This window comes from Chlorocebus sabaeus, chromosome 9 (assembly GCF_047675955.1).
Source record: "Chlorocebus sabaeus isolate Y175 chromosome 9, mChlSab1.0.hap1, whole genome shotgun sequence".
Classification (NCBI taxonomy): domain Eukaryota; kingdom Metazoa; phylum Chordata; class Mammalia; order Primates; family Cercopithecidae; genus Chlorocebus; species Chlorocebus sabaeus.
In genome coordinates this window covers 5,916,427-5,940,341 of record NC_132912.1, presented here as the reverse complement: position 1 = coordinate 5,940,341, position 23,915 = coordinate 5,916,427, and the positions used below count along the sequence as shown (strand labels likewise).

At 41.0% G+C, this 23,915-nt stretch overlaps 1 protein-coding gene across 17 annotated transcripts in view; it reads right to left on the bottom strand.

Annotated features, from left to right (window-relative positions):
- Positions 1–1,013: 1,013 nt before the first annotated feature.
- Positions 1,014–23,915, bottom strand: part of TASOR2 (transcription activation suppressor family member 2) — a 79,329-nt gene continuing 56,427 nt past the window's right edge. For 14 of the 17 annotated variants that reach the window (XM_037983295.2, XM_037983297.2, XM_037983308.2 and 11 more), the window contains 8 exons: positions 23,049–23,478; positions 14,911–18,759; positions 8,308–8,433; positions 7,043–7,196; positions 5,734–5,839; positions 3,314–3,495; positions 2,098–2,212; positions 1,014–1,744 (listed from right to left, as the gene is read on the bottom strand). In XM_037983295.2, the coding sequence (XP_037839223.2) occupies positions 1,741–1,744; positions 2,098–2,212; positions 3,314–3,495; positions 5,734–5,839; positions 7,043–7,196; positions 8,308–8,433; positions 14,911–18,759; positions 23,049–23,478 (4,966 nt within the window). In that variant the 3' untranslated portion in view covers positions 1,014–1,740. Of the gene's footprint in view, positions 1,745–2,093; positions 2,213–3,313; positions 3,496–5,733; positions 5,840–7,042; positions 7,197–8,307; positions 8,434–14,910; positions 18,760–23,048; positions 23,479–23,915 lie in introns of those variants that run through there. The other 3 variants (XM_037983296.2, XM_037983299.2, XM_037983303.2) reach the window with 1 other exon arrangement.

The window sequence follows — 23,915 nt, the reverse complement described above, 5'->3', positions numbered from 1 at the left end:
CCAAAATGGTAGAGCTTCTTGACTTCCCACAGCTGATGTTTTGCGCTGGATCATTCTCTGCTGAAGGGACCAGCCTTAGCATTGTAGAATTGATTGTAGCAGCATCCCTGGCCTCCACACACTAGATGCCAATAGCACCATCCTGGAATGAAAACCGAAAATGTCTCCAGATGTTGTTGAAAACCACTGCTTTACATGTATGATAAAATTATCTAGTTCCAGCAAGACTTTTTCTCTTCCCATGCAGGCAAAGGCCCAAGTTGGGTTAGTAATAAGTGAAAAGGAAAAAACACATCTTCATATTCTTCATTCAGCATATTTACTGAATACCTTGTGTGCCAGGCCAGTGGAGACAAAGATGATAATAGTAGTTACTGGGATGACTCAGTTTGGCTAACACATGATATGGTTTGGTTATTAGTAGAGTTGCAGAAAACGTAGCATGGAAACTGAGAAAGATGGCCTCGTGGGTGTTGGAAAGCTTTTCAGCAAGGGGAGGTGAGTGTTACTAGGTCCAACCTGAAAGGTGCGTATTTCAGGCAGATAGGTGTTTGGCAGCTTATAACTGCTCACTTTCCTTTTCCTTAGTAATTTGGCAGTAATTCACTGTACTGAATAGTTAATGGTTCCCTTAATAGATTCCTGTCCTTGGAAAAATGAAATGAAATGATTGCGGTTCTATTAGTAACTGAAAAACTGTCAACAATTAAAACTCTAAAACCTACTCAGGAGAAAATAAAGCTCTTTTGTTTAGGAATAATAAAAACCGACTTAATGACTTCTGAAAGAAGCTTCCCTGTAAAGGCCAGGTGAAATTGCCATTCTTTAACCTGTTACTCAGTGTACTTGACTTTGGGAGGGAAAGAACCCAGAAACAGAACAGAACAGGCCAGGCCCAAAGGACAGAAGTGTAGGTTTCCTGTGGAAGCTTACTGTTCTGCTAAGTGGCCTAAAAATTGCTAGAGCACTCCAGATGAGTCAATTTCTGCTATAAAAATCATTGCAGAAAGAGATGATTTTTAGTTCTCTTTATTTAAAAAAGGAAACAAATTAGTTACAAAAAAGCCTTTGCTCCAAATAGATACCATGTATCTTACAAATGTTTTTTGCGTGGTTTTGAGTTTTTACTGTAGAAATTTTCAATATCATAAATAAATGATTATTTCTTTCTCAGAAAGCTGATTTTTGTAGTGTAGTATTTACAGATACCGTAAGTGAAAAATGATAGTTTATAAATTTGTACCATTTAGGAAAAAATGTTTTAAGTTTATGTAGTGTTGTTTGTATAACAGCAAATAAAACCATTTAAGATTATAGTTTTTACAAGGATGGTAAAACCTTTAAAACAGAGCATAATGTGCATCATGGGCCTTTCTGACATTAGGCATGCAAAAACAAAGCTATTTGTTAAAATAGACTTATTTTTGCTCCAACTAAGTAAACATGTTGTAGAATTCTTATTTTTAATATTAAGCTCAATAGCTTAGAAGGCATCTTGTTTAAAATGAAAATAATTTAAAACAGTATCTAGCACTGCAACCCAAAGATAACAGACAACTACAATGCCACTGTGACATATTTCAGCAAAATACAGAAAATGAAAACTTTCCAGGTTGTAGAACATTGATTTTTTCAAATATAAGACTGTTCACATGTGTATTCACATGTTCACAAGTTTTCCAAAGGGAAAATACTAATTTTCTATTGGCATCATCCATATCCAGGCAGGCTGTAGTTGAGTCACCTGAAGAAACACAAAATTGATAAGAACTTCTTAAAATAATATGAACAAGTATATTTCAAAAGTGAGATGCTCTAACGGGGAAAACTCCTATGCACTCTAAGGTTACATTATGTTCCGTACTGGCAATCCAAGTTAACAGCAAGTGAAAATGCACATCAGATAAAATGGGTAATTTTAGTATATGGTTTCTTCATTTAGGAATTCCTATTTATGCCAAATAGCAATTCCATCCCTAAACACTTTAAATTTATAGCATGAAATATGTAAACAAGTTTCCCTTAGACACAAATGTCAGTATTTACCATCAACAGCTCCAACTCACATGGGAAAGTTACATTAAAAAGTGTTCTTACCAATAGCTAGTCCTAAATGGAGCTGCTACTTTTTCTATGTTTTCTATAAAGTTATTTACATCTGTAACAAGGATTCCACTATTTTCAAAGATTTCTCTGGGGATAGTAGGCTTGTCTGTAAAAACAACAACAACAAAACAAAACAAAACTTTCAGTTAATTAATGTACTTTTACATAGCAGGACCTGGTTTTTTTATTTAAAAAAATCTGTGGAACTTCCTCGTGTGGCAGGTAGGGAGAGAAAAGGTGTTGGGTTCCAAGCTAAGAAAAGATTTGAAGCTTTGGGAATAGATGCCTCCATCAGGGGTGGTGGGGAAAATACTGAAGAAAATCTCTGAAAAATGATAACTATGGTTCTTTACGTAAATTTTTCTGAACACTTTTATTTATTTATTTTTTTTAAGATAGGGTCTTGTTCTGCCGCCCAGGCTAGAGTGCAGTGGTGTGATGATGGCTCACTGTAGCCTTGAGCTCCCAGGCTCGAGCAATCCTTCTGCCTTAACCCCCTGAGTAGCTGGGGCTATAGGCACACATCACCACACCTCCCAATTTTTGTAGAGATGAGGTCTCACTAAGTTGCCCAAGCTGGCCTCAAATTCCTGGGCTCAGTGATCCACCTGCCTGGGCCTCCCAAAGTGCTGGCATTACAGGTGTGAGCCATTGTGCCTGGCTGCCCCACAAATTTTTTAAGAGCAACCTCCACCTCTGGGGTTCAAGCCATTCTCCTGCCTCAGCCTCCCAAGCACCTGGGACTACTGGCATGAACCACCACACCCGGCTAATTTTTATATTTTTAGTAGAGATGGGGTTTCACCATGTTGGCTAGGCTGGTCTCTTACTCCTGACCTCAAGTGATCCACCTGCCTCCCAAAGTGCTGGGATTACAGGTGTGAGCCACTGCGCCCAGCCCCAGTATTTATTTAAAAAATAATACAGGTATAACTATTTACACTGTATTGAGTATTGTAAGTAATCTAGAGCTGATTTACATATATAGGAGGATTGTGGAGTTAACCTGTAAATACTACATTTTATATAAGGGCTTCAGCATCAGCAGATTTGGGTGATTCTGGTATCCATGGGATGCCAAGCCATTTAAATACCTGATACTATTCGTCAGGTATCTAAATGGTCAGGTATCTAAATGGCTCAACTTGGACATTCCTAGAGCTGACCAATTTTGGCATTAACTGAGTAAAATGGGCCTGTGAATTACCTGTTAGGAAGACAGCAAACCTGGCTTCAATATGCTGAATTTGCAGGTTTAGCAAACATTTCAAAATTTCTGCTTTTGTTGATGATCGAGAGTCACACTGGTGATAATGAAGCAATTCAATGATATTTGCACTCTGAAATGACTTCAACATTATGTTCTTTTTATGTGCAGTTGAATCGACTCTGAAAGATACATAGGCATATTAAAATATTCATTTTCAGTTTTATTCTTAGGACTTTTTCTTGCCTTCAGTTTAACCATTCAAACTTATGAGATCCTCTGCCTTTCTTGATGTTCTTTTTCATGACACACTTTGGTTGCCTCAAAACATACAACTGTACCTACTCCTTTTGTAAATGTGGATTTTAAACATAGGCCTCATTCTATGACCAATCAAGCCATGTGGCTTGGCAAGCCTTTCATGAATTTCGAGTGGGCCTTATTGCATTGTATATTTGTAGAGCAATGCACATGTATGCTTCTCATACCTTGCGGGTTAATCACCAACTTCATTAAAATTAGGTAGCAGCCAGAATTTTCTTGGTTTCTTGCCTCCCTGAAAATTCTGTCACTACTAGGAAAATGTGTTAATTCAGCATGTTTAAATTTTTAACATCTCTGTCTCTGCTTTTGACTCCATCTCTCTAGTCTCATCACTTACGTTCTCTCGCTTGTTGGAGAAAACCCAAATCACACCCATTCCCATAACCCGAGTGATAATCACTCTTAACATCATGAACCAATTTCCTTTCACTTTCTCCTGTATACATTTTTTATGACATCATACTGAACATAGTTATATGACACCAACTTTTATGCCATCTTTCTTTCTATGAATAGAAACTTTTTACTTCTATTGTGTAAGTTTTGGGTGGGCAATATTTTGTATAAAGTTTAAAATATTTAATTGTAGTCTGCATATCTCCCTCCTAGAGATGGAACTGAGGTTGATTTTGCAATAAGAATTTTGGGTAAATTCCACAAAAGGTCAAAGGATATGAAGAGTTTTCTGATGAGTTCTCAATAATACATCATGCCTGTTACATAATGCCAGAGTGGTATAATTTGAAGAGCACACTGCAGTGCCAAGAGCAGTGAGTACAGTCATGTACCACAAAATGATGTTTCAGTCAATGACAGACCACATATACAATGGGGGTCCCATAAAATTATAACACTGTAATTTATTGAACCGTTTTTGTGTTTAGACACACAAATACCACCATTGAATTAAATCTGCCTACAAGTACTCAGTACAGTCACATGTACAGGTCTGCAGTCTAGGAGTAGGCTCTACCATGTAAGTTTGTGTAGGTACACTCTATGTCTGCACATAGACAAAATCGTCTAATGACATTTCTCAGGCTGTATCCCCATCGTAAAGTGACATGACTCTCTCTACCCAAAGCCCTAGAAGTGCTAGATTAATTTATGCTTATTATTATAGGTGTGCTGTGGTATGTCAGAACCTTAAATGTGATCTACTTACCAAAGTTGACGTTTTTTCCCCTGAAGTGCTGGTTATTGAAGTCCATTGTGAACTGGTTATACCTTGACCTGCTGAAGCCTTTGCACCCTCCTTTCCTGCCAAGGAAACCTGTGCTCCTTCTCTCCTTCGCTAGCTCCACTCCAAGAGAAAAGCTTTCTGAGATTCTGTTCCTTAAAGGTCACATGCAGCTAACAAGTCGTTTCATCTTTCTGAGATTGAAACCCAGCTTCAAAACTTAGTACTTGCTTCACCTTGGTCATTTGTGTTATCTACTCTGCTTCAATTCTGCATTATGAAAGCAATGATTTGCTATCTAGCTCCTGGGATGAAGTCCGAATGAGATCACGGACGCACCTAACAGCGCCTGCGATCTTCATTTCACAAGCACTTGTCAGGTCTGCTTTTCCAATTGGTCCTGCTTGTGAGAATGTGGAGGCATCTCTCAGCCCCAGCTCTCTTCAGCCAAGGATTTTTTCCTTTTACAAATTACGGCTTTAGATTTAGTAAAGTTTGTACATTTATAAGCCTCTTATTTTAGGGTACAATTGAATTAAGGATATTATTATGGTCTTAATTTTTCCATTCTCCTTAAAACGGTGGTAACTTGTAAGTATCCAAAAAAGCATTAATGGTACAAGTTCCATATATTTTTTACAGTTTGTAGTAGTAGGGCTTAAATACAATATGGGCATTTCATGACTGCTAAGTTTGACTCCCTTACTTCTGTTAGTCTAGATAAATACATGCCTCATACTGTTGGCTACGATCACAGCACATAGCTTCCTTCATGGAATACAGAGCCAGCAGCCCTCAACCTCTTTATTGATGAAGGCCATTCCACTGCAGCACTACGCTGGAGCCCATGGAACACGAGGTGTTTCTCCCCTTCCCCAGCGGGGCAGGAGGAACCATACACACAGCAAGTCCTTACCTTTCATCTTCTTTTAGCTTTTTATTTTCCCTGTAGTGAAGCAACCACTTCCATTTTCCATTTCCATTTAGTTTTTCCAGGATTTTGATAATTTCCTTCAGTTGGACTACAAAACAGAATAAACTCAGCAAGAGATGATGACAACTTTAAGGTTGCTTTTGGCTCATGCCAAGCCCAGTGATGATGATTTGTAAAACAAGAAAAGGACTAAGACTACACACCATCACTGTCGCTTATGTGGTTGGGCAGCATTCTGCTCTCACAAGCCCCTCAGCCTGGTCCCACCTGCTCACACTATGGTGGGAGGTAACTGTGTAGACACGAACACAGTGGAGTGGTCACCAGCAACTAGAGTTCTGTGTACAAATTGTGTGACAGAAGAGAAGCAGGAGGCCCAGTTGCAGTAGAAAAATGGGAGGCAAAAGTTTCTAAATACAGAATCTTTTTTTTTTTTTGAGACAGGATTTCAGCTGTCACCCAGGCTGAAGTGTGGTGGCACGATCTCAGCGTACTACAGCCTCAACCTCCTGGGCTCAAGTAATCCTCCATCCTTAGCCTCCTTAGCTGGGACTACAGACACACACCACCACATCACAGCTGGCTAGTATTTTTATTTTTTTGTAGAGATGGGATCTCACTGTGTTGCCCAGGCTGATCTTGAACTCCTGAGCTCAAAGGATACTCCTGTCTTGGCCTCCCAAGGTGTTGGGATTACGGACGTGTGCCTACAAATATTTAAAATCCCAATTTCTGTGTAGAAGTCACGCTGGTTAAGGTACATGCTGCCTTTGATCTAGAAGTGGTATCACTTCCAATGCGATCACAGTCGAGGCAGGTTCACAGGTTTTAGCATAAAAGTGCCCTGAGAGAAGTAAAGTATGAGTTTTCAAGTAGATGATTAAATAAGCTTAGTAGCCATTTTTTAGATTTTTGTGACATCAAGATGGTAGGGGTGATGACATCAGAAATGAAGGTTGATTTTAAGCAAAAAATTTAATATAGAGTTGCTCTGACTTGGCAAGTGAAAGGACTAAATATAATAAAATCCTGATTTTAGCTGCACTACTGAGAGGGAGGGAACTCAGAAGCAAGTGTGGTGGTAACAATCAGTTAAAAGAGGTTAAAAGCATTGCTATAAGAGAATTACTGTATGAAAATAGCACAGCAGACAGCAGAAATTATGCCCTCAGTAGGGGGCAACTGATATTCTTTAGAGCTGATCATTTGTTTTGGATGAAACAGTATTTAGGTCACTGGGTGAGAAGCTGATCTGACTTCAAAGAAACAGGAAAAGAAAATAAAGACCAACCTAATGTTACGGCTTCTAATATCTTGTCATCTGTTATCACAAAGCCTCCTGCACGAAACAGTTCTTGGTAGGTGTGATCAAGAACATCTCCAGGGCTGTCTACTCCAGCAAAGATGACACTGGGGAAATGCTTCAGCTTCAGCAAAGAAGGAATCTGCATGACACGAAAAGGACCCCCGTGAAGAGAGGCTCACTGGGCATATTTTCTTAGACACTCCCTTGCTTTTTTATCCAAGAGAGTCAAGGTTCAGGAGCCGCTGAAAATATTTTTTTTTTTTTTTTTTTTTTTGAGACGGAGTCTGGCTCTGTCGCCCAGGCTGGAGTGCAGTGGCCGGATCTCAGCTCACTGCAAGCTCCGCCTCCCGGGTTTACGCCATTCTCCTGCCTCAGCCTCCCGAGTAGCTGGGACTACAGGCGCCGCCACCACGCCCGGCTAGTTTTTTGTATTTTTTAGTAGAGACGGGGTTTCACCGTGTTAGCCAGGATGGTCTCGATCTCCTGACCTCGTGATCCGCCCGTCTCGGCCTCCCAAAGTGCTGGGATTACAGGCTTGAGCCACCGCGCCCGGCCCGCTGAAAATATTTTAACCTGGATTACCGACTGGTCATTCTGCCCTGCATGAGGCATATTAACTGAGCTCATCATCACCAGGGACTGCAAACTCATCAAAATTAGTTCATTAAAAAAAGGTCTCAAACTACCAAAGGTTGGAAATAATACATCATGAGGGAAGAGAGCACATCTGAGGTTGCAGGCACTGAAAAGGAACCAGTCAGGTCACCTCACTTCACCTCCTTCGTCGCCAGCTCCCCTCGGTGCCAGCACTGATGGCTGCCTGCTGACAACGGCAGGTTGATGCACCCAGCCTTTGTCCACAGTTGGGTCTTCCTGAGACAAGCAATGACTTTGATTCAACTAGCTGGTAAATATAATGGTTCAGAAAATTTCCAAAAGGTCTTTTAAGGCAAGATTTCTTATTGTTAGACATCAAGTGATGCAGATTTATATTTTGGATGAAAAAATGTAGCCATCTCACACCTAAGTCTCCTTTAGTTAATGTGTGTGTGTTTTTTTTAAACTATCTGCCCTATAAATAACTTGGTAATATTGCAGTATTCTGTGATACACTATCTTCCCACTTAAAGGCCCAACATGTCTGTTAGCTTCTCTTCTACACAAAAAAAAAGAGTGGTAAGTCTGATCATTACAGAACAACTTATGTGCCTGGAATACATTTCTTTGTAAGAAAGGTATTTCCAACCTACCTGATGCAAATGTGATGATATATCTTCATTTCTGATGATGATGATTAGTGTATCATCCTCTCTGTGGAAAGCTTGACAGAAGTGCTGAGGTTCAATTTCTGTATGGCCTCCTTTCCTCAGAAGGTTCTGAAAGATTTACAAATAGCCATTACTAAAAAAAGGATACTTCCACAGAACTACCTGTATCGTTTATTAAAATAATGAAAAGCATTATAGCCTAACAAGGCAACCAGAAATGACATTTGTCTTATTACTAAATAAGCACCTTTTATATATAAAATAAATGACTCAGGTTTTGTTAACAACCGGATTTAGAAGTTGATTTCAAAGGTAAAGTATCAAAGGCTGATTTTATTTTAGAACATCAGAATAATCTACATAAATGAGTTTAATCTTCAAGGTTTCAGCTACCTTGAGAATACCAGATATATACTTTAAAAATGCTACCTCTAGTTAAAACATTTCTAGAGTTTAAAAAACAATACCCATAATACCCATGTATTTCTTCACCATTAATGGGGACTGATTTTGGAGTCAACAGTCCCTTGGATCTACGTCTTAGTATAAGATAGGTGATGCAGTTTAAACAGCATGCAACTGTACGGTGCCACTGCAGTGCAGTCCAGTACAATAAACACACAGAATGGCTCCCTAATAATCCTGCCTGGGAGGGTAAGTTTGTGTTAATTGAGTAAATTCTGTAACCCTACCCTCCCTTTGACTATTTCTTTTTTTTTTTTCTTTTTGAGACATAGTCTCACTCTGTCACCCAGGCTGCAGTAAAGTGAAACAAACATAGCTCATTGCAGCTTTGACCTCCTGGGCTCAAGCAATCCACCTACCTCAGCCTCCCCGGTAGCTAGGGCTACAGGTGCACACCACTGGGCCTGGCTTTTTTTTTTTTTTTTTTTTTGCTAGAAATGGAGGTCTATGTTGCTCAGGCTGGCCTCAAGCAGTCCTCTTACCTCAGTCTCCCAAAGTGCTAGGATTCCAGGCATGAACCGCTGCACCTGGCCTTGACATTGACTACCTGGCTGAAGGATTCTGGGTTTCTGTTATTCCTAGAAGACTGTCTGACCATCATTTATTTCCTTCATAAAAGTGAAGTGTTACTTTGATCTGTTTCCCTTGGATCTTTTTTTTTTTGAGATGTTGTCTCACTCTGTCACCCAGGCTGGAGTGCAGTGGTGAGATCTCGGCTCACTGCAACCTCCGCCTCCTGGGTTCAAGTGATTCACCTCCCTAAGCCTCCCAAGTAGCTGGGATTACAGGTGCCCACCACCATGCCTGGCTTATTTTTGTCATTTTTAGTAGAGAAAGGGTTTCACCATGTAGGCCAGGCTGGTCTCGAACTCCTGACTTCAAGTGATCTACCTGCCTTGGCCTCCCAAAGTGCTGGGATTACAAGTGTGAGCCACTGTGCGGCTCCCTTGGATCTTTAAACAACTCAAATTTTGGCTATTTCAATTCATTCAAAATATATGGTATGATTTTCAAAAAAATTATGAGATTTAACGAAGAGCTTACTAAAATATCTAAGCATAAATCTCTAGTCTTCATTTATCTGACTAACAAATTATGTGAATGAATACATTTTCATCAAATCCTGTGGTGGTCTGAGTTATTCTGTCACACCCTCAGATTTCAACAGTAAGGAAGGGTCTTTCAGACATGCCCTAGTGGGCCTAACATCCCATTACTAATTAATGCTTCAAGATTCTCCAGGACAAAAGGATTATCCAAGATATGTTTCTGAGCTTTTAAAAACATTTTGAGCCAGGCCTGGTGGCTCATGCCTGCAATCCCTGCACTTTGGGATGTCAAGGTGGGAGGACTGCTTGAGGCCAGGAGTTCAAGACCAGCCTGGGCAACATAATAGTGACACTCCACCTCTATTAAATTAAAAAATTTACATATAAAATAACATTTTGCTCTTTATAGTACATTACTCTCAAGTTTATTTTGGAATGTGTCCACTTTCTCAGTTGACAAGTAGTTTTACCTTTGCACATTTATTTTCTGTTGTAAACAGTGATACCACGTGATAAAATATTATGGATCTAGAAGTACTCCTGCTATGGAGTTTGAGACCAGCCTGGCCAACATGGTGAAACCCCATCTCTTCTAAAAATACAAAAATTAGCCAGGCGTGGTGGCATGCGCCTGCAATCCCAGTTATTTGGGAGGCTGAGGCAGGAGAATCGCTTGAAACCAGAAGGCGGAGGCTGCAGTGAGCCGAGATCACGCCACTGTACTCCAGCCTGGTCAACAAGAGCAAAACTTCGTCTCAGAAAAAAACAAACAAAAAAACTCCTGCTATGAATAAAACTTTAGCATTGCTATACTCTCTTCTTCATGAAAATTGTATCACTTCATCTGGAAAGGAAGTGAGAACTAAGATTACTGCTCTGTTGTGGAGTCTCGCTCTGTCGGGCAGGCTGGAGCACAGTGGCTTACTATTAACCTCTACATCCTGGGTTCAAGTGATTCTCCTGCCTTAGCCTCCTGAGTACCACAAGCACACACTGCCACACCCGGCTAATTTTTGTATTTTTAGTAGAGACAGGGTTTCACTATGTTGGCCAGGCTGGTCTCTAACTCCTGACCTCAGGTGATCCACCTGCCTCAGCTTCCCAAGTGCTGGGATGACAGGCGTGAGTCACTGCACCCTCTGTTGCTTTTTGAGAAGATGGAAGCTAAAAGAAACCAAGTATTTTGCTCACTGTGCCAAAACATGTACATGACCATGATGCTAACTTGGTTGATTCTAGAGTCACTCTAGCTCATGTCAGGGTATAGGATGTATAATTAATCAAATAAAATTAACCTTAATTCAAGGTAAAATAAAAAAACTAAACTGATTTCCAGATTGCTTTTGGAGGCTGAGGGCCTACAGAAAGACTGAAGAGAGTGAAGACCATTCAGTATCTTTTCAACTACAGTGCTGCTTACCGAAATGGCAAGGAACTTGGAGCAAAGACAATAGAGGGAATATAAAACCAAATCCAGCAACCATTCATTAAGAACCTTGGCAAACAGGCCAGGTTTGGTGGCTCACACCTGTAATCCCAGCACTCTGGGAGGCTGAAGTAGGCAGATCACGAGGTCAGGAGATGGAGACCACGGTGAAACCCCGTCTCTACTAAAAAATACAAAAAATTAGCTGGGCATGGTGGCGGGCGCCTATAGTCCCAGCTGCTCAGGAGGCTGAGGCAGGAGAATGGTGTGAACGTGGGAGGTGGAGCTTGCAGTGAGCTGAGATCGCGCCACTGCACTCCAGCCTGGGTGACAGAGCGAGACTCCGTCTCAAAACCAAAACAAAACAAAACAAAACAAAAAACAAAAAAACCTTGGCAAACAAAAGGATCCTCGGCCGGGGAAAAATACAATTAGGTTAAAGAGCAGATTCCACACATTTGAAAAAAACCATTTCCAGTAATATTTAGTTGACTCAAAATACGAGCCATCTTGCAGAAGAACAGTGTTGCTGACTCTAGCAACAGTGGAGTTTCACGTTAAGGCAGTGACTATCATTTTTCCAATCTGTTCTCCATCTGCTAAGATATAGCGCTAAAATGCAAATATGATGCTACTTGTTTGAAAGATCTTTTACAACGAATCACAACCAGTTTTTAAAGATTTGTAAAAATCCCTACTCCGACTGCTTCACTTGGAAAAAAAAACCTTTAAAAAGATTTTTTAGAAAACTTTATCTCTGGTAGTCTAGTGGTTAGTGGGGAAAAACCCAACAGAACCTTTCCAGTGGCTCCCAGCGACCTCAGGATGAAGTCTAAATGGCTCAGTGTGACTCAAGGCCCTGCCACTGCCACATGAGGCATGAGGCTGTTCTCTCCCACAGCCCAGCCCGAGCCTCTGGCTGACATGGCTCATTCGCTCTGACCAGCCCTCCAGCACCAGGAGGCTGTTCCCTGTTTGCCAGCTACACACCTCCATATAAGAAAAGCTAGGCAGACCAAGAAATCTTTATGCAGCTCTGTGGTTTCGGCAGTGGCCTCTGTACTCCAGGTCAGAAGTGGTCTTGTGACCCTGCACCCAGGGACATTGTAACAATGAGGGACACATGTCCCTCATTACTAAGTAACTCGTTACTCAGTAATCCAGCACCCATGGACTCGCCATGTGGCAATCGGGAGTTAGCACAGGAAATCAGCAGAAGTGATGTAAGTGAAGTCTAAGACAGACCTAGCAGGCATGTGGAACCGACGTACAGCATGTCCAGTTCTGCACATGGCCTGCAGACCCCTAATGCTCTGCTTCTTGTGCTGCAGCACTTCCTGAGGAAAGACCTCCCCGGCCAGGCCAACCACGCTCAATGTGTCCTCGTGGCACCTGCGTCACATTTACCATCACTTTCATTTTACATTTATTTGTGTTACTCTCTTAAAGAATCAGTGTTTTCCTGTCCCATTAGACTGTAAGAATCATGCCAAAAAAGCAACATCCCCCCCGCCCCACCTGGACACGCTGGGGCTCTGGGGTAGATACTAAACAGGACTGCTGGCATCTGAATGGAGCTTTCTGCTGCAAGGGTGGGGGAGGGCAGCTGGCCCCTCAGGTCAGAGAGTTTGGGGAGGTCAGGGTTAGTGCCTCAGTGTGGCGTCTCATTATACCTGGGGTTGGGAGGAGGATCGGGGAGGGGGACTTGGGAGGCATAATAAGTCAAAACACTGAGGATAAACAGTCAACCTCAGAGAAGGGAGTTCCACACATGGAGAAGGCTAGCACAAACCTGGCAGTACTAGACTAGAATTGGGGATGAGTGTGAACTCCTCTGTTTTTGCTTTTTATACGTAAATAGAGATGTAGATATATGTATGTACATATGTACATTTATTGGCTTTATGTGCTGAGAGGACCTAGAAGCAAAGACACCAAGTGGCACTGAGTTCATTCACCCAGTGCCTAGATGGTGATCCTAAATGCCACTCTTCACTAAAGAGTCACAGCTCCTTGGAGAAATGCTTGACTTCAAAGTAAGGGAAAGGAAAATACAAGATAAGCCTGGAACATTACGTTACACCCCAAAGTAAAGAAGTGCCCAAAGAATTATGGCGAATTGTCAAAAGGACACAGAAGCCAACTTAAAGGGACTCCCACTGGCTGGGTCTGGGACAATCTAAGTATTAAAATAATGAAGAAACAGATGATAACCCTTTAAGTAAAACAAAATGTGCCATGGTCCATAGTGACACAGATAAGCGAATGAATAGATAAATGGAAAATAAGGGAAAGCTCTATTCTACAGCAGAATGCCAACTAAGAAATGCAGAAGGAATCTGATGGAATTTCAGTATCACTATTTGGCAATCATCATAGTAATAACTGATTCAGATAATCACCAGTTGATGTTAAATCTAGTGGATAAAAGTCTGATAAAGCATAGGATTTTATATAGTCTCAAGTATCTTCCAACTTATTACTAAGTTCAACATAACTTTACATTGGAGAAACCTGGTAGAAATCATCTTAACCAAGTGAAAAGGTTAATATACCAGTAAGGGGATCAATCCATTGGTGCCTCCTGATACAATGAATGCACTGAGAAGAGCAGCACATGATATCTGAGTATTTTCACCTAAAAAGCCTAAGTCATAGAGAAACAACACATGAACACAAATGGAAGGAAATTCTACCAAATAACTGGCCTACAATCTTTAAAACTGTTAAGGTCATAAAAGATAAGGAATAATAGAGGAACTCTTGCAGACTGAAGACATGACAATTTTAGACACCTATGATCCTGGACCTAGATGAGGTTAGTGGAGATGGTCACATTAATTAATATTATATTAACTTCCTGATGTATAGGGTTGTTCGGTGGTTAAAAAGATGAATATCCTTGAACTTAGGTAATATACATTTAAGTATCAAGAGGTAATGGGACACTGTGTGTGCAACACATTTGCAACTGGTTCAGAAATGTTAACATTGGGGTATCTCGGTAAAGAGTACTATTTCTGCAACCTTTATGTAAATTTGAAATTAAAAACAATAAATTTTAAAAAATGTTGTCCATACCCAAAATAGAAGAGAAGTAAATTCTGGAAGGATAAAACAATGAAGTTAATGGTGAATCAAGACAGGTTCTGGCTCCGCCCATGCCAGAATTTCACCATGGTTCCATTACTTAAATTTAAGGACTATATTACTCCATGTACTCATCATAACATCAGTTATCCTAACATTTAAATTAAAAGAAAAATACATCCAAAACCAGAAGAGGTCCTACTTGACAATCTACACTAATGGAGGAACACAGGTAATAATACTTTTAGAAAAATCTGTATTTTAACACTGGAATGTGTTTGTATTTACATTTGAAGTACGGGCATGTGTACACTGGTAACTTTTTGTGAAAAAAAGTCACTGCCCTAATTCTGGAACATAATACTAATTTTCAAATATAGTACAAATGGCAGATCCTGCAGGAAAACATTTAGTATGCTGATAAAGACTAAGCTATGAAATTTAAATCCTATGTCATACCATGATTTCTTTTTGATGGGTAATATGCTAAATTTATTATTTCTAAAACTAAAATTAGCAATTAAAATAGTATGTAAGACATGACTGGCACTTTACCTTTGTTCTTACAAAGAATGATTTGTCTTCTGTTTCGACAAGGTAGAACAGGAAGGTACTTTTACAAGCCTCTTTCACAACACTTCTTAGTTTGATGTGCAAATTGGTGCACAAGTCTATGATTATGTCTTCAAAGGAGATCGACCGTCCTGGGAAAGGCAGATACATCACTTGAGCAGTGGCTTCTCCAGAAGCATCATTTAGCTCTTTGTCTTGGAAAATGACTTGGTTGCTATTCTTCATCACCTTGTTGAATTCGGCATACTCATTGAGAATAAGTGAGATATCATTCCGAGATTCCTTCAAAGTACTGTTGTATTTCAGTTTGTTAAGGTGGAATGAAACAGTCTGATTTCTTTGAGAATTTGTAAGATCTCTATTATGACTACCCCTCTCTCTCCAAGAGGAAGAGTTGTCCAGATTGCTGGCTGTGTAGCCTCTCCTGGGCTGCCCCTGTGGTCTGGGATCTGACTCCACAACTGTTACCAGAAGGGGGCTTCTGCTCCTAGGTGCAGGATGCAGAATGGAGGCCTCAGATATTGTTGTCAAAGGGAAAGCACCAATGGACATCTGGGTCGGTAACTCCTTTGGAAAGACACTGGCGGAGGAGGCAGAATGCTGAGAATCCCCATTCTTTATGGTCTGTTTTAGCTTATGTGCAAAACGCAGATACTCCAGGTCCAAAGTGTTCTGGGTGAGGTCGTCTGCCACCTGCCAAGTGCTTGTCCAGGAGCTGGGCAGGTCACAGTTTGCAGTGAAACTCGGGTGCCTCCTCAGGCTGTGTGAAGTTCTCATGGTGTCTTTGAGCTCTTTTGTTACAGAGAAGTTGGCGTAAGTCCTGAGGATCCCGTGGAGATCTCGGATTTGGACGTAAGGCGGCACACACTTCTCTTCTTTCTTTACCCTAGTGGTCCAGTGCCCGGGAGGGAGGCTCATCTCCATGCCTGGAACCTGGCTAGAGCAGCCCCAGTCCCCTTGGTTGTTGCGGAAGTTCAACGATGACTCACAGCCATCTGTGGGAACATCTTCTTTTTTCCTGGTGTAACTACCTCTTAGAGTACAAGAATCCTCCAAATCGCATTTGGGATTTCTACAATCACCAAGCAGGTCTAGATCAGAATCTCCAGAAAGCAGTTCATAGTGCATGTCGGAATTCCCACTGACCTCTGTATCTCTGCCTAGGGTTTCAGAACCAGCCTGAGCCCTGAGCCCCTCCCCACTGTTCTCAATTTCTATGTGCTCTGTGGATATTCCACAAACAGAAGTATCAAAGGATTCTGAAACAAAGGAGGCCAAAGGCTCTTTACTGAGATTTTCCCTGGTGTCTGCTGTATTTTGGTAGGGACTAGCACAGAGGGAGGAAACCCCAACATTCAACAGCTCCTTTGTTTCACATGTTGACACATCTTGCAGCGTGTGGATGGCTTTGCGTTCGCCTTTTAGAGAAGATTTGGTGTTGGACTGAGGGCCAGCAGTGCCTAGACCTGTGATTTCTTTATGTAACTCAGCTTCAGTTTCACCATTCTTAAGCAAACTGGCCATCCTGACTGCTGGTATTTCCTGTGCCTGAAATGCTGGCTCTGCATTTATTGGTCTTACATAATGGGTTAATGTGGCACTGTCTGAGGAAGAACAAAGTGTGGGGACCACTGAGCACGTGCATTCCTGTGTAGAATAAGCTCCATCAACTGAGGCAGTTGTCAAGGACTTCACCTGCAGATAAATGCCTTCATCTGTTTTCAAATCACTGGTAAAGAGACTGTTCCGACTGCTTTTAGGGCTAGTCTGCTGTTTTACTACACCACTTGGTGCAGCTGTGGAAACCAATGTGTCAGACAAAGACATATTTTCGGTAACATTTCTAGGACTAAATGGAGGTTCACTGGACTCCAAGACAAGATGTTTTAAGTCCAAATTTCTGTTTTCTACTCTAATTGGCTGCAATGGATTTCCTGATTTTACCAGTTTTTCGGGAGAAGGACTGAAGTCACCTGTGTATTCGGCAGCTGAGGCAGGCTGGTTTAACTCCCTACCATAGCACTGCACCTTTCCTGAGAAAGATAAACCCTCATCATGCTCACTTGAGACAATTTCCTCAGTTACTTTACCAGGAAGGGTTGGTCTACCTGTTCTTCCTGGATGATCAGTTAATATTAGAGGCATTTCAGCAGAGACCTGCATTTGTTGTACCTGGGTAAAGTTATCTTGCCCCACTGGATGGGTAGGACCAACAAAAAAATTTTCTTTTTCTGTTATGCCTAAGTCTTCTGACACACGCTGGGAGATTCGGTTGCTCTTCTCACACTGTGTACCATGAAGTTTTAAAACGCACGGAGTCACAGCCTGATATGGTCGTGTCTCTTTAACTGGTACTGGAGGTTCAGGACTAGAAGCTGGTGATACTTCCTCAATTACAGAATCAAAGGGAAAATCAGAGGTCACATTAATTTCCTCTGCAATCTCAAGTGTGCAATTTTCTTTAGAAAGTATTACAGTAACTGGTTGTAAATTATCCCCCTTTCTCTCCTTATTTTCTACTGGTTCTTCTGACACTGTGGGATATACTGACACACTGTCAACAGAATTCACTTCTCTGCTTTCTGTGACAGCCACCTCTTCTGGTTCACCTATTTCCTCAGCTACATCTTGAAGTTCTAAATTTGAAAATGGGGCCTCTTCAAATTGCTCTATTTCACCAGCTGGCATTTCTTCTCTGGGACTTGTAGGTGGTGATATTGTTAGAGCTAAGTCAATGTCAGAATCTTCCTCTGATAACTCTAGGCTGACCTCTCTACTCACAGACAGCCTTCTTTGTTTGATAAATACTGAATCAAACTCTTCAAAATTCATATTTTCAGTGTTTGGACCATTCTTGTCATTCTTCCTCAGTTCTAAAGAGTCACCTGATGTGTGGCATCCTGATGAAATGCAGTTAAGTGAACACTGCTTTCCCAAGGCAGTAGAGGCTGATGATGAGTCCACTTCAACCTGTGTCGGTTCTACAAGCCCTTCTGAAGACAGGCTGAGGAGACTCTGAGTCTGTGAAAGGAAATTCTGAGTGCACCTCACTTCTTCACTTGGTAATAGATAACTAGAACTTTTAACTAATGATAATGCCTCCATTACCATTGCTTTATCAGACGGTAATGAGACTGGAAGAGGCATCTCTTTCTGTAATGAACACTCTTCTTTATCAAGTGTCTCTCTACCTACTGAGGAGGCACAAAGGTTCTTAGAGCCTTTCTGTCCTGCAACTACTAGAGAGGAAATGTCCCTCAGGCCTTGTGTTTGTGCCTTTTCCGAGGTGGATACAGGATGTCTAAGGCTTGCAGCAGGTGATACTTGCTTAATCAACTCCTTATTAAAGGTTGTAGGTTCATCAGCTGTATTTACAGCTTCTGTCTGTAATGGTACATGTGCATTTTTTTCGAAGATGAGAGTAACTGGTGCTGGATTAATCATTGCACACTCCATATTATCATCCTTTCTTTCCAAGGAAGGGTGACATTCATTGTTTATGGGGCTGCCATGTTGGATAAGGTCCTGTAAAGTACCTGTTTTTGTTTGCATTGCTGAATCAGGAACATCCACTTTGTTTTCAAGGGTGCTACACACAGAGCTCTGACATATCACTGGCTGACTACCAGTCCCATCATAAGTCCTGGTGAATGTGGTTTGAGTAACAGTGCCACTGTAAGAAGCCACTCTTGTGCTATCCAGTGGCTGAACAATTTCTTCTTCATTAGGAACAGAGGGTCCATTAGTTCGTGTACTTCCAATACAAGAAAGCACAAGATTAGAAGTCTCCAGTTTATCTAATGATTCTTGTTTAGCTTCTTCCCCAATTACCTGAAATGGCCAAAGTAAAAAAACAAAAAAAATCAGTCACATAAAATGTTTTTTATACAATTATATGTACATGTGAAGAACAGAAAAGATAAAAATTAATTTTAGTTTGTGAATGTTCTTTTGAATTTTCTAGCTGAAAATATCGCAAGGTACAAATCAAGCAAATCCCTCTTCTAAAGGCAGGCTTAAAATACCCCCAATGGGATTTGTTTTCTTTAAAACCATACACAGAGGAGAACTCCAAAACTTTCTGAACTTTGAAGCTTTTTTCTCTTTTTAAATGAGCTTTTTGGAAGAAAAATTGCTAGACTACTGACAATTTAAGACTTTAAATGCAGCCTGTTTGCTACTTAGCACCGCTTAATCCAGAAGTGTAGCACTAGAGAAAAAGCATTCAATTCTGTTTTTAATAAATTAGATTATTTTTATTTTTATTATTTTTATTTTTTTTTTATTTTTTGAGACGGAGTCTTGCTCTGTCGCCCAGGCTGGAGTGCAGTGGCTGGATCTCAGCTCACTGCAAGCTCCGCCTCCCGGGTTTACACCATTCTCCTGCCTCAGCCTCCCGAGTAGCTGGGACTACAGGCGCCTGCCACCTCGCCCGGCTAGTTTTTTTGTATTTTTTAGTAGAGACGGGGTTTCACCATGTTCGCCAGGATGGTCTCAATCTCCTGACCTTGTGATCCACCCGTCTCGGCCTCCCAAAGTGCTGGGATTACAGGCTTGAGCCACCTCGCCCGGCTATTTTTATTTTTTTTAAGACAGGGTCTTGCTTTATCACCCAGGCTGGAGTACAGTGGAGTGATCTCGGCTCACTGCAACCTCTGCCTCCCGGGTTCAAGTGACTCTCTGCCTCAGCCTCCCGAGTAGCTGGGATTACAGGTGCATGCCATCATACCCAGCTAATTTTTGTATTTTCAGTAGAGATGAGGTTTAGCCATGTTGGCCAGGCTGGACTCAAACTCCTGACCTCAAGTGATCCACCCACCTCAGTCTCCCAAAGTGCTGGGTTACAGGTGTGAGCCGCCGTGCCCAGCCTAAAAGATAATTTTTAAAAAGCAAAGAATAACATTTTTAACATCTGTTTTCAATTAGACCATAAATACACCATCATCTGAAACTTTCCCATGAGGCAACAGAGTAAATTAATTACTATCCCCTGTACTCAGAATACGTTGATTCTAGTAAATAAAGGCCCCTCATCCCTTAGCTATCTTTTTTTGGGTAAAACTGGGGATACTTTCTTTCTCATCTTAATACCTCCTATTGTACAGGGCAATTGAAAACTTATCAGTGTGGTCTGCATTCATAAACGGAACTAAAAGAAACTGATTTAAACAGTAGCAAGCAGGATTTAGGTTAAACATTAGCAGAGCTATCATCTCAGGACAGTTCTGATAACCTCATAAACAGGCTGGTGTTTGTTTTTTGTTTTATTTAAAGCCTCAAGCATGGTCTTGTCCAGCATATGATAAAATGAACGATACAACTGATCATACCTCTGCAATGCTGGAAACACCACGCTTATAAACTGCCTGCCATGTCTTGAAGCGTACATGTTGGAAATCAGGAACTGTGTTCAAAATCTCTTGTTAAAAACATTTCTGTCTTAGGTAGGGCGTGGCCTCTCACACCTGTAATCTCAGAACTTTGGCAGGCTGTGGCAGGCGGGTCACTTTAGGCCAGAAGTTTAAGACCAGCCTGGCCAACATGGTGAAGCCTAGTCTCTATTAAAAATATAAAAATTACCCAGGTGTGGTGGCATGCGCCTATAATCCCAGCTACTCGGGAGGCTGAGGCAGAGAGTCACTTGAACCCGGGAGGCAGAGGCTACAGTCTCAAAAAAAACCAAACCAAACCAACAAACCCATTTCTGGCCGGGGCAGTGCCTCATGAGATTCTGTCTCAAACAAAACAAAACAAAACAAAACAAACAAAAAAACAATTTCTGGCCGGGGCAGTGGCTCATGCCTGTAATCCCAGCACTTTGGGAGGCCGAGGCAGGTGGATTGCCTGAGGTCAGGAGTTCCAGACCAGCCTGGCCAACATAGGGAAACCCCGTCTCTACTAAAAATACAAAAATTAGCTGGGCGCAGTGGTGCGTACCTGTAGTCCCAGCTACTTGGGAGGCTGAGGCAGGAGAATCACATGAGCCCGGAAGGCAGAGGCTGCAGTGAGCGGAGATCACACCACTGCATTCCAGCCTGGGCGACAGAGACACCGTCTCAAAACAAAACAAAATCTCAGTCCTGTAATCTCAGCACTTTGGGAGGCCGAGGTGGGCAGATCACCTGAGGTCAGGAGTTCGAGACCAGCCTGGCCAACATGGTGAAACCCCGTCTCTACTAAAAATACAAAAATTAGCCAGGTGTGGTGGCAGGCGCCTGAAATCCCAGCTACTTGGGAGGCTGAGGCAGGAGAATCAGCTGAACCCGGGAGGCAAAGGTTGCAGCGAGCCAAGATAGTGCCATTGTGTTTCAGCCTGGGAGACGAGAGTCAAGACTTCTTCCCAAAACAAAACAAAAAAACAGAGTCAGAGTCAGCAGCGTGGGGCTGAGACACCAGAGTTTTAAGAGAACAAAGTATTAGAAAAGTCTTGATAGTCAGTGTCCTTCTGAGAACTTCAATGGCCCTCCCAATCATGTGGCTGGTAACGTTTAGCCTCAGTCCTAAATCTCACCATGACTGTACTCTTAGTGAAATGCAAATCGTGACAATCTTGATATATTTATATTTCGATATATTTTTACTGCAGGTAAAGTATAATGCTTCTAAAATAAAGTCTGATAATTCAGAAAGAGTGCTCAACTAAACACATGACTAGCAGCAACATGCTCTTGGTTTCTAGTGGCTATCATGCCAAAATCCCCTTCACATTCCGGTGTGCCAACTGGTGGAGGGAGTGTGATAGCATACTTGTGTGCCTTTCAAGTACAGGCACAGCATTCAACGAGATGACAAAAAACCAAAACCTATGTAAGTACATACTAAGGAGATTGTTAGGAATCATTGATTTGAACAGTCAGGCTTGCCAAAGTCATTGCTAAAATTAGTACTGATGATAGTTAATTACATATTACCACAACAAATGGTATTTTATAAGAAACTAGCATGTATATACGTTTTAATCTAAACCTCCCTGATTAAACTATATTTTCTTATTCTAAGGTGGTGATTCTTAACTGGATTTTACGTAATTCTTTGAGAACAGGATGGAACTGCTGAACCCCATCTTTAGAAAAAAAAAAAAGCACATACATAGTTAACGTTTAGGTTTTCTAGACTGGAATCTTGGCTTGACAATTTTCTATGTGACCTTAGGCAATTTTTTTACTTCTCTGTGCTTTAGTTTTGTCATCTGTGTAATGGGGAGATTAATAGTCTTTAACTTATTTGAGAATGAACTGAGTTCATGTGAGTCAAGGGCTTAGAACACTCAATATCCGGCACACAGTGACTCAGAAATCTTTAATTCTCATGATGATGACAATCACTTGAAGATATTCACCGGTTCTGTGAGGCTCACCCAAGGACCTCCAAGTCCCCAGTGACCCCGGGTACAGGAACACTGTCTACTCTTTGTTAAGACAGGAATCATAGATGCTGCCCAAACCCAAGCAATATTATTCTAGAATAAATTTGGGTTGAAAGCTTTAAAAGGTAGGTAATTTTATCAATTCATTTGCTTAGAATTTTGTTAACAACTTTGAGATTTGCTCCAGGTAAAATCTGGATTATCTGGCCTGGTTGAATGTCAGTTGAGAACAATGGAACAAAACGAAGTATATTTTCCATATTTACAAATAGTTATTTGCAATGGGTCTTCTCTCACAGGTCTGGCATTTTACTATTCCAGCATCTGTCTTCAAACATAATTTTAATACAAGTAATTTTAGTTTACTTTAAGGTTTATCAAAGTATGTCTAATATTTATTATTGCTATATTTGATCCTTAAACAATATTCTACATATGACAGGCATTAGTCACCTCTTTTAAAAATTAAGCAAATAAGCAATTTGCCTCAAATTATGGTGGGCTCCCAGGTCATGTGGACCCTATGACACTTTTCTACTCTGTTTTTTTTCAGTCAGGATGGCAGGTAAGCTCTACCTGCAGACAATTCGAGGACACTTCATGAAAACTAAGTTTTTGGTGTAATAGTTCTTTACATACCTTGAGAATTCACTGTCCTGAAATTTAAAAATGCCTTGTTTTGAATGTGATTTTACATATAAACTTTTTTCTTCCAAAATAATGCCAACATTTAACAGTATTCAGCTTAACGTACCTCATTATTGTAAGAACAGACGAAATTCTGGTTTTCTAGGGTGTCTGGATGACACTTGCTTGCAGAAGTTTTTTTCTGTTCATTCTGTACACAGAGTTCCAAGCCTTGGGTAAGTGGTGTTTTAATGAAAGGAAGCAAGCAGTTAGGATCACGGAAGGACACTTCAGCAGCATGAGCCCTGGAAATTTCATTAGTCTCCAAGAGAGGGTCTGCAGAACATCTTTCCAAACCAAGGCACTCCTCAATTTCACTGAGCTCACAAGATTCTAACGTGCTATTTATAGACACATATTTTGCTGGGTTGCTGTGTTCTACAACTTTTCGGGAAGATCGTATGACTTTGTTCTGATTGCTGTAAAACAGAGCTACCCACATATGAAGTAAAAGCTTCACTTCTTCCACATTATCAGGCAAATCAGTATTCCAGGGCCTAAGAGTTTACAGAAAGAACACATGAAAATCATTGAAAATGGTTATTTTAGTTGACTACCTTATCATAAGCAAGTGCCTCCAACATTAACCTTAGTTTTTATTTTTAAAATTTACAGATACGAAACATGAATGAGTAAATATGTAGTTGACTTAACAAATAATTATCAATCTAACCCACTCATTTTACAGAGACAGGAACTGAGAATCAGAACATGTAATTGCCTTCCTTCAAATCACAAAACCTGTATGGCAGAACCATGATCTGAACATGGGTAGCACGTGTCTTTTATGTCATACAAATTCACTCTGGACACAAAATACTTATTGTAGAAATAGTTTCACCAATACCCAAATCCTCATCACCATGCATTTGCTAAGTCTGGCTGATTCATTTATTTTCCATTTTTGTGTGTCTCTTCTAATAGTTGAGAAAGT